Source organism: Fukomys damarensis, unplaced genomic scaffold (assembly GCF_012274545.1).
Source record: "Fukomys damarensis isolate Sample0158 unplaced genomic scaffold, DMR_v1.0_HiC HiC_scaffold_24, whole genome shotgun sequence".
NCBI classification, from domain to species: Eukaryota; Metazoa; Chordata; class Mammalia; order Rodentia; family Bathyergidae; genus Fukomys; species Fukomys damarensis.
The window spans coordinates 10480469-10491769 of NW_022900936.1; the positions used below are offsets into that span (position 1 = coordinate 10480469).

At 45.0% G+C, this 11301-nt stretch overlaps 1 protein-coding gene across 2 annotated transcripts in view; it reads left to right on the forward strand.

The window, feature by feature from the left end:
• Cfap298 (cilia and flagella associated protein 298) overlaps positions 1–11030 on the forward strand; it is a 12880-nt gene extending 1850 nt beyond the window's left edge. Inside the window, exons 2-7 of one of the 2 annotated variants that reach the window (XM_010608636.3) lie at positions 1628–1795; positions 3162–3229; positions 6273–6431; positions 9297–9428; positions 10310–10405; positions 10685–11026. In XM_010608636.3, coding sequence (XP_010606938.1) covers positions 1628–1795; positions 3162–3229; positions 6273–6431; positions 9297–9428; positions 10310–10405; positions 10685–10795 — 734 coding nt within the window. In that variant the 3' untranslated portion in view covers positions 10796–11026. Of the gene's footprint in view, positions 1–1627; positions 1796–3161; positions 3230–6272; positions 6432–9296; positions 9429–10309; positions 10406–10684 lie in introns of both variants that reach the window. The other variant, XM_010608637.3, reaches the window with a different exon arrangement.
• The last annotated feature ends 271 nt before the right edge of the window (positions 11031–11301 follow it).

Here is an 11301-nt window from a genome sequence, read left to right on the forward strand (position 1 = left end):
TTTTTTTTTTTTTTTTTTTTTTTTTTGGTACCGGGGATTGAACTTGGGCCCTTGTGCTTGCAAGATGGGCAGCAGAACCACTGAGCCAAATCCCCATCTATGATTTTTTTCTAACTCAAGTGCTTTTGGTGTTTTAGCGTTTTTAATTAAAAAAAAAAATGTATTAGCATGTGTTTGCAGTACCTAGTACCTAGTGAATACATTATTATGGGGAGCTGTTACGTATACATAACAAATCTATTGAAGTACATAAATATGTGTGTTTTACACCCAAGGGTCATGGTCTGTTCATGAAGCATATGTGACTGTTTCATAAATAACGCACATAAATTGGTGGGGAGAGCTTATCAAAAATAACAGAGACATCAGGCTGGGGATTTAGCTCAGTGGTGCTACCACCTGCCTCACAAGTGCAAAAACTCAAGGTCCTGAGTTCAATTCCTAGAACCAAAAAAAAAAAAGAGAGAGAGAGACAAGACAAAGGCCTTCATTTTTCTTTCTTTTTTTTTTTGGTACCAGGAATCGAACCCAGGGCCTTGCACTTGCCAGGCAGGTGCTGTACCACTGAGCCACATCCCCAGCCCTTTGGACCTTCATTTTCTAGGATCATGCTCACTACTGAAATGCATGGCTTTATATTTTTTCTAATCCACATACATGCACCCCCGAACCAGTCTACATTGAAACTTTACAAAACCGCCAGCTTTCCTCTCTCCCCCTTCCTTTCCTCACTGTGAAGGAGGATCCAGCCGTTTCCATGGCACCATGGAGATGTAGTGATACAACACTGTGGCATAGGTGTATAGCTGAGTTAGATGCTTACTGCCTCTCCTAGTTCACATTTTTAAGCAACTAGGGGACAAGGGGCTGGACTCCTTCCGCCTTGTGTTCCTAAGGGGGGGCACAAGTGCCTGCCTGACCACGCAGCTGTAACAGAAATCAACAGATTCTGAACTCACCAGCATCATTCTTCCCTGCAGCTCCCCACTGAATTTATAGAATAGGTTGCTCAGTTCATTTGCTCCTCAAATGCTTCTATTTTAAAATAACCTTTCATATTGAGGCTGTTTTAGAAACAGTACAATAAGCTGAAGAAATTCTACGTAGTCGGCCTTTGCTCCTCCCCGATTTATGAAGTCACATAAATGAAGTTCATATAAAACATTGACCTTGTGATCTGACCAAACCTTGATGACAGAACTGTGAAGGAAGGTGGGTCTGTTGGTAACTGTCCTGCCTGCCTCACAAAGTGGCATTAAATGAAATCGTCTGTGTGAACCCCCCTTGGAACACTGCATGAATATGTATTTAGTTTGGGGGATTAATTTTGCACCTCCTGAATTGCAGGCAGCACAACAGAACACAAAGGCTTAAAACACAAACTCTGTCCCCAGACTGCCTGGGTCTGGGGCAAGTTCCTAAGCTCTCTGTGCTTCTGTTGGCTGAGGGTGGGTTGGTGACTTTGCCAAGGGTCAGAGGCAGATCTGGCACATAGCTAGTGATGTGTCCACGTTAAATAACATAATCAAAGGGGCCAGGACTCTGACTCTCAGGAGCTTGCGTTCCACTGGGTTCTGAGGTGTCGATTGTGATATGCATTACGTAATAGCCTCCCCTTGTTTTCAAGAAATGGAAGAATTAGCAGAGCATGGCGTCTTTCTCCCGCCTAATATGCAAGGACTGACCGATGAGCAGATCGAAGAGCTGAAATTAAAGGACGAATGGGGCGAAAGATGTGTACCCAGTGGGGGCGCAGTGTTTAAGAAGGATGACATTGGACGAAGGAATGGGCAAGGTAACCAAGCATTCCTCTCATGAGCACGCCAAGAGAATGAAGCAGTTCTCCAGGTTAAAAAATGAACTGCAGCCTTCCTGGACAAACTTGAGAAATACCATATTGTGGAACTCTAATCCCGACTGAATTAGGTGGACAAGGGAGCGTCAGCCTTCTTGCTCTGAGTTGCAGTTAGTGTCTAGGAACAGTGGATGAACTACATGAAATTACCATATCTAGGGCCAGGATGTATGTAGCTCAGTGTCACCCCACCTGCCTGGCAAGCACAAGGTCCTAAGTTCGATGTCAGTACCAAAAAAAAGAAAAAAGAAATTATCATATCTATAGGTCAAAAATATCTGAGGACTGGCAACTTTTTATGGCTTGATCTGACAGGTTTGCCTCTCTCTGGTGCAGAGTACTTGAGTACAAAGTAGATGACTTAATGTACACACATTTGATCATGTAACAAACAGCCAAATATCTGTGTCCCTAAAACAGGAATCGAAGAAATTCAGAACAGTATTACAACAACTGCTTTATGTGCTGAAATATATATAGTTTTAAAATATTGAGGATAATAGGAATTACTAGTATTATTTCCTTTGAATTTTAACCTGGAAAGTGGTTGATTATCTTTCGCATCTTTTTATGCCTCAACTCGTTCTCAGTATGAAGAGGCTCTGTTTTTTAGGAGGGATTACATCAATTTGAAAAAAAATCTCTTACAAATCAGCCATTCATTCATTACTTATCTTTAAACCAGTCTTAAATTGACCATTTCTATTCTAGTATAATTTCAACGTATAATTAATACTATTGTTTATTGAGAACGTGTGGTTTGAACTTGCCTCATTTTTCCTGAATTTAAGAATGTTATCTCCATTGTTTTTGCTTCTAAACTTACAAGTAATGATATTTTTCCCTTTGTGTAGGGAGCAGAAAATTAATTGAGTCATATACCAAATTCAACCAGTTGCCTGTGTTTGTAAATAAAAGTTTTATTGGAAAGCAGCCACCTCATTCATTTAAGTACAGCCTATGACTGCTTTTGTGCTACGGTGGCAGTACCAGCACAGCAGCTTGGGAAACCTAAAATATTTACTCTCTGGGTCTTTGCGGGAAAGGTTTGCTGACCCCATCTATCCAGTGATGTGTACTCCTGTCCTCTGCCACTTTGCATAAAGCTCACGCCAGATCTTGGCTCTTGTTCGGGATCTTTACTTTAAATTCCTATGGCCAGGTTTCCTGCATCCCTGTCCTGAATTCCAGACGATACATCCTCTCAGTTCACAACCTCCCAGATGCAGAGGGACATCAGAGTTAGAGAACTTTCAAAGGGGCTGTCTTTGATGACTTCTTTCTCCCTCTCTTTTTATTTTTATAGCTCCAAATGAAAAAATGAAGCAGGTTATAAAGAAGACTATAGAAGAAGCCAAAGCAATAATATCTAAGGTCAGCTTTTGAAAATGGTGCTCTTGAAAGCTTATCTTTTAAAATACTAATTCTGGGGCTTCCACAGTTAATTGTCAACCAGGCTTTTTTCTTTTTCCTCTCTCTCCCCCCAACCCGCTCACCCCCTTCCACACTCCCTCTCTCCCTCCTTCCCTCCCTCCCTCTCTTTCCCTCTGTTTCTCTCCTTCCCTCCCTCCCTGTCTCTCCCTCTCCCTCCACCCCCTCCTCTCTCTCCTCCCTCCACTCCCCACCCCCTTTCACCTTCCAGAGGCAAAAGAAAAGAATGTGTCTGGGGAAGACCCTGGCTTTCCTTCTGTGGCAGTTGTCTAGAATTATCCTCGTACCTACCATGCAGACAAAAGCCTTTTTGGCTTGTGCAAATATAGCTTTAGATTACAAATGTCTTTACAAGATGTGTTAAAAAATACGGTCTCCTCCCTCCACTCCCCACCCCCTTTCACCTTCCAGAGGCAAAAGAAAAGAATGTGTCTGGGGAAGACCCTGGCTTTCCTTCTGTGGCAGTTGTCTAGAATTATCCTCGTACCTACCATGCAGACAAAAGCCTTTTTGGCTTGTGCAAATATAGCTTTAGATTACAAATGTCTTTACAAGATGTGTTAAAAAATACGGTGAATGCTGTTGCTGATTGCCATCCAGTGTAAAGGCAGCCCATAAAAAACATTATGCTGTGTTCTCATTCACCCTTATTCACTGAATCTGGCACTGTGCAACTTATGGCTGTTCCCAAAGTCAAAATGACCCTGAAAAGGAAACCTCTTGAATTAATTCAAGACATTCAGGTGGCTATACCAGCACAACTAAAGATGTGAAAGATGGGAAGTGTGTGTTTAAAATGAGGGAATGAAGAGTGTGTTTAAAGTGAGGGAATATGATTTGAGGAGAATTTATGGAAATGCATCTTTTACTGTAGTTCTTTTTTTTTTTTTCAATGATGTTCTCGATGATTCTATCTGGATGGATGTCAGCCTGCACACAGAACTCAAGTTCTCCAGACCTGAAATCATGTTTTCCTAACTCCTCTCTGTCTGTATTCTGTGCCTAAGAGTAAGCATGTCCTACAAGCTCTTCTGTTTCTATTAACAGAACAACCATGGGCTTGGTCATACAGGTGTAACCTGTGTCACCTTCAGCACTTCCCTGTCACCTCTGTGTCTTAGGTCCAAGTCTCTACCATCTGCTCCCAGGATGCCTGTTAAGTCCACCTCCTCCTTTTATTTCCACAGCCATTTTATTTAAAGTTCCCCCAGTAACCTTTCGCATTCCAGCACCAACAGTTGTCCTGTCGTTCCACTCAGTTCTGACCCTAATGACACACAGTTAGCAAAGATCCCACAGCTTAAGGTCAAAGCTCGTCACTTCTGTCACTTAGCTACCTGGAGTTCCAATCATATCCCACAGTTAGAGGGCAAAGTCACCCTCAGGCACAGGCACCAGCCCCAGGGTCTCCAGGCTACCCCCACTTCTGTCCAACATGGCTACAAATTTAGGATTCCTTGTGCCCTCCCCTCTGATTTAGTGACTTATTAGAATGACTAATAGAAAGTGCTGTACTCTTAGATGGTGGTCTTATAGGAACAGCCGTATGGAAGCGGTGTATGGGGTAAGGTAGGGAAAGAAGAGGATACAGTGCTCCTGTGCCTTCTCCTCGGAAACCGCATGCGCCACCCAGCAGGAAGCTCCACTGAGCCTGCATGCCTAGAGTTTTTTCAACATTTTGTTATTAGGTATAATTAAATTATTGTCCACATGATTGAGCTTAACCTTGATGCCCTTCCCTCCCTGGAGGTTGAAGGTGAAAGTGAGGCTGAAAGTTTCAACCCTCTCATCATGTAATTGGTTTTGCTGGCATGGCCAGCCTTTTCCTTGAAACTGTCTGTCGTGGTCCATTTTTTGTTGCTGTAACGAAACATCTGCACCTGGCTGCTTTATAAAGCAAGATTTATTTAACTCAACATCTTTGGAAACTAGCTGAAAGTCCAACATCAAGTGGTTTCTACCTGTTTGGCTTGTGCTAAGAACGCCGCAGGGTGCACAAAGTGTGGCGGAGAAGCGTGCCGAGGGGGCCTTTCCAGTGGGGTGGCCCCATCTTGTAATGGCCCACTGTCCCAACAGCTAGCCAGCGTCCCACAAGAACTACACTCATCTCTGCCAAGCATGGCACCCTGATGACTTAATCACCTTCCCCTCAGACACTCTGAAAGTATCCCCCACCTCTTAACATTGCTACACCATTCACCAAGTTTCCAGTCCTTACCGTGGACTACGTTGTTAGCACAGACTCAGGTATGGTGAAGAGGGGCTTGTTATAAGTAACAGAAGATACTCCTATTTCTCAGTGACTCCAAGCATTTTTGAAGCTCTGTGCTAGATGCCAGGAAAAGACTAGATGTACTCTTTATCATGTCATATACCTTTGCTCTGAACTCTTCTGAGCCTTCTCACTGGTCTCCCTCCACCTAGGTCTGCTCTACACCCACTGCAAGATTAATCTTGCAGCCTTATCACTGCTTCCCAGAAAAGCCAGTTGCCGCCCATCACCAACAGAATAAACGTGAACTCCACAGCCTGGCATTCACACCATTTAGAAACAAGCTCCGCCTGCCCCAGGCCTGTCCTGCCCCCTGCCTGCCTTTCAAGGAGCAGAGAGGGCTGGTGCCAGCTCTTCCATGCTTCTGCATGCTGCTCCTGTGTCCAGCTTTTTACTCCCTTTGTGTTAAAGGCTCACTGAGATGCCTTCTCCCTCTGTAGCATTTCCTCATCCTGCCCCATCTGTGCTGTTAGAGTTGGGTCTTTCTTCACTTCACAGCACTCCTCTCTCATGCTTCTCTGGGCCTGCTTAATGATCTAGACCACGGAGTACTTGGCTCAGCCCTTAAAGTAGATGGTAGTCACTTGGGGACCAAGAACTATGTGATTCCTTTTTGTTATTCTGATGTACCTGGCACATCTTGTACAAGAATTTGGTCAACACTCATTCAAAGAATTGTCCACTTGTAGATAATGATGTCTTTCCCTCTTTAAGAAACAAGTGGAAGCCAGTGTCTGTGTTACTATGGAGATGGTGAAAGATGCCCTGGACCAGCTTCGAGGTGCTGTGATGATTGTTTATCCCATGGGGTTGCCACCGTATGATCCCATCCGGATGGAATTTGAAGATAAGGAAGATCTGTCAGGAACTCAGGTGTGTGGTCCTTGGGTGCTCTGGGAGGGTGAGTTCCCCAAAGCCCTTCAGGTTTGATTCCTCTTCAGGATATAGTTCTTGCATCACACTGCTTTCTTTGCTAAGCCATTCTTCAGAGTACAGCTTGAATTCCAGAGAGGGCCCGAGAAGATGGTACATGTGGCTGTAGGTTTAGGCCACACACAGGAAGGAGAAAGTGTGTGAGGCAGCCCATGTAGTAATGAAATACATTTTCAGTTTCCCTGGCTGCTAAGAAACCAGGTACCTGATTTTTGCTTATTTCTACCCAGATGCCAAATGTATCGGCCCCTGTCTTAATCACTTTTCCGTTTCTAAGTTCCCACAACTGAGAGGAGGAGAGGTTTATTTTGATTCATGGTTCAGTCTGGCTCCAAGGCAGAAACAGGAAGGCAAAGGAACCTGGCAAAGGAAAAGGTGCTCAACCCATGGCAGCCAGGAAGCAGAGAGAGAAGAGAGGAGCTGGGGATGAGAATGTACCCTCCAAGTCATGCCCCTGTGACCACCTCCAAACAGGACCCTAACAGCAAGTCAACTGTCGTGTCCTCCTGATCCAGTCACCTTCCAAACAAGTGGGACATTCTAGATTTAAATCATAACATTCTGCCCGAGCTCCAAAAGACTTATGTCTAGCTAATTATGCAAAATGCTTTTAGTCCATCTCTTAAGAGCCATCAAAGTCTTAACAGTCGCAACTTTGCTAAAAAAAAAAAACCGCAAGAAAACCCAGATCCAATGTCTCCTCTGAGACTAAAGGCAAACTCTTAACTCTGAGCCAGTGTAATAGACAGAAAGTAAAGTATTTCTAACATACAGTGGCACGGGATAAACATGCCCATTCCAAAAGGGAGAAATGGGGAATAGAAGGGAACGGGACCAAAGCAATACTGAAACCTAGCAGGGGAAACATTGAATCCTCTCACTCCATGTCCAGCACTTGAGGCAGGTGATGTGAGCTCCAAGGGCATGCATGGCTCTGCCCCTGCAGCATTTCGAGGTAAAGCCCTCATGGCCTCTCTTTTGTGGTGGCTGTGCCCACTGCCTGTAGCTTTCCTCAAATGGTCCATGTTCCTGGCATCTCTAATTCTGTGATCTCCACTGTACTTCCTGCTTCGCTCTTGGCTTCATGCACTGCCCTTTTAGGCTCACTGCCTGGCCTCCTAGGCCTTCTTCTGAAATTGGGGTAGAAGCTTCCATGACTCCATAACTTATATTCTGTATGCCTGTAAAATGAACACCAGGTGGATGACATCAAGGTCTGCAACCTGCTCAGACAGTGGCCAGGCCTCCTTGCACCATGGCTGCAGGAGCCTCTGAGTTTCTGCATTGCTGAGTACAGTGAAATGAATCCTAGGGAACCAACTCCCTAGGTAGCCCTCTCTAACAGCTTCCCAGGTCTCTTCTCCATTGAAAGCTTACAGTTTTGGATCTTGTGAAGGGTGGAGTCCTGCTGATTCCTGAGATATCTTTCTTATTATCCTGATGTAAAGTATTTGGCTTTCTTTAGTTCTAATCTTTTCAGCAACCATGCTCTCCTGTGTCCCAACTTTCCAGGTACTTCCTTTCTGATAAAACTAGAAATTTTCACATCTGCTTTTTGCTCCTGATTTTCACTGTATATCAGGCTAAAAGTATTCATCATTACCTGTACATTGGGCTGCTTTGAAATTTGCCCCACTAGATTAATTTGTCTACCACCCTTAATCTTAATCTTCTGCAGAGTTTCAGGACATCAGCAAAATAAAAACAAATTTTCTGCCAGTAGAAACACACATAGTCTGTAGTCTAACTGTCAAGGGAGTCCTTGTTCCTAAATATCCTGAGCCTGACCTTTATTATCTGCATTTGTATGAGCAGTCTTATCTTCCAAGATCAGATCAAAATCTCCCATGAACCTCAGCTCACGGTATCGGAGGGCTTCTCTAGCTGACATCTCCAAACCTTTCCAGACTCCTCCCACAAACCAGTTCCAAAGGCTTCTGAGCCACATCGTCTGGTATAGTTATAGCAGTGACTCTTAGTACCAAAATCTGTCTTAGTCACTTTCCTATTGCTTGGACACAATACTCACCAGCCAGCCTCGAGGCGAGGTCTATTTTGGCTCATGATTTTTGTCCATAGCTGGCTCCCAGGCAGCAGGATAGCAAGAGAGGCAATAGCGGAGGGAAAGGTACTCAACCTATGGCAGCCAGGAAGCGGAGAGAGCAAAGAGAAGCCAGGGACAAGAATACACCCTTCCAGTTCACTCTGCTCGTGACCCACCTCCTAACAGCAAGTCAGCTGTGCCTCACAGTCCAGTCACCTTCCACACGCATAAGATGTCTCAGGACATTTTTAGATCTAAACCATAACCGCCCCTTTGCATGGAATTTTGTGTTGCAGCCTTACCTCTTCTCTTCATGCTGTTTTCTTACTCTTTGTTTCCATTTTCCTTTGATGTTTTTCATGGATTCCTGTGCTTCTTGGCAGCATTCATTTCTCTAAGCCACACTGAGAACCTGGACTACATAGCAGCAAACAGTCAGCTCCATGATGCCTCCATTCCCACACCGAGCAGGATTCCAGGGTTCTCCATGGCAGAACCCTCCAAATCCATCTAAGGGACCTTACAGTATGGATGAGGACACAGATGAGATGGCAGGAAGTTAATTGAGTCAGTGCTCAGGATGTGAGTTGAAATGAACAGGGGCAGTACTGAAAACATCAAGAACTTTGAGTGGGGTGGAGAATAGAAGGAGGCACAGAGACAGCAAGATGCCAGAAGCCTGTCCCTGCTGGGAAGGCCACCAGCCATGCTCTGTGACCCCCATTCTTATCCCTCAAGTCTGTTCCTGTGCTTGGCCCCAGGCGGGACTCAGCGTCATTAAAGAATCAGAGGCACAGCTGTGGTGGGCAGCTAAGGAGTTAAGAAGAACAAAGAAGCTCGCAGACTATGTGGGGAAAAATGAAAAAACCAAAATTATTGTCAAGATTCAGCAAGTAAGTATTTTTCCTTAACATGTCAGTCTTTCTGTTTGCTTGCTTTTTGCAGTACTGGGGATAGAGCCCAGGGTCTTGAGCATACGAGGCCAGTGATCTAGTGCTGAGCTGCACCCCCAGCCTCAGTCCATGTTTTTGTCATTTACAGTGAATTTGATGATTTAAACTACACATCCCAATACTCAGTGCTATGGGCTCAGGCTTAAAGTAATGTTGTCCTCTCTATGCTCTCTATGTGCACCAACAAAAACTGAAAGAAGATGCGGCTCGATTAGCAGTATCTGGAATTTGTTTTAATTCATGAGGGAAGCAGAACTTGCCATGTTCGTGTCAATGTAAGAAACAGGGTTATGAGTAAATAAAAGTAATTCTTAAAGTGAAAAGTACAGCCCGGAGCACTGATTTCAAGTTTTTTTACATTGCTAGTGCTCAGCCAGTGAAGAGGAAGGCCTAGAAGCCTTCCAAGGATGTTACATAGGGCTCTCTATCTGCAGGCTGCCCTGGCTTTATGTGCACTCCTCGGTCATTCCTGGGTAATTTGAGGGAACAAAGCATAATACCACTGCCTGTCTCCAGAGCCTGTGGCTCTGAATGCCCTGCTGTCCCCACTGGCCCTGCAGTGGCTGCCTGGAGAATGTCCACGACAGAGGTGGCATCTTGCAGCCTCTGGTCTTCATTGACCTGAAGTCCAGAGCAAGGACACTGCTCAAGTCCAAGGGTCCCCTTGATACCCATTTGGGATCTTTGCAGCACTGGATATGGGTGACCCAGCTGTCTTCCGCAGCTGGCAGAGGCAACTGTAAAGCCTTCGCTGTAACTTCCTGGCTTGTCCCTTCAAGAATGCCTCAGTCCATAATTTGCTCTCACCCTCCTCTTTGCAGCGGGGACAGGGAGCGCCAGCCCGGGAACCTGTCATCAGCAGTGAGGAACAGAAGCAGCTGATGCTGTATTATCACAGGAGGCAGGAGGAGCTCAAGGTAGCTCCCGGGTGGGGTTGGTTTCCATAGAGCTGGTGCCAGAGGTGTGCACCCCAAGTCTCACCTCAGGACTGGGAATGGGGGGGTGGGGTTCTGCAGGATGTCAGGGGAGGGGTCTTTGCAGGGCCTCTGCCTCTCCAGGGCTGTCCCCAGAGGCAGACTGGAAGCGCCCTGCTCTGGGAGCGTAGGGAGGGGCGGCTGGCCATGGATTCTTTTCTTCACTCTCTGTGCAAAATACTTTCCTGAAATGCTTCCTGAATAAAGCATGTTTATTTCCAGAAATTGGAAGAAAATGATGATGACTCCTGTCTAAATTCCCCATGGGCAGATAACACTGCTTTGAAGCGACATTTTCATGGGGTAAATGACATAAAGTGGAGACCAAGATGAACCAGCTGATGAAGATTGCAAAACTGCTAGGACACTCTGCTTGTATGCAAAATAGTTACAGTAATAAAAAGGACACCAAGCTCTCTCTACAAGAGATGTTGAAATTTCTATTTTCCTAGTTTTCTTTTAGTTTGAATTTTTAAAATAACAGTTACTGTTTTAGGATTTAATATACAATAACCTCAAAAGAAAATGACTAAATTATTTTTGTTTTAGGATGGCTATGTAGTATCTCAAGTTTCTCTTTGATAAGATATTAAAGATTAATTACAACCAGTTTCTTCTCCCTGATTTCTTTGTTTTTATATTTCATGGCAGCCACTGCAGGGAGGAAAGCTGAAAGCCCCTCCTCTTTCCCAGCAAGTCTGATGTGGGACTTGACCGCCGGTGGCCACTAGAGGCCGCCAGCCACACACTTGGCGCCTTCATCCCTTCAGCGGAACTGAATGAGGCTGAATTCTCAATCCTGTTTGAGAGTTTTGGGGACCCATGGTGCAGAGTCTCTC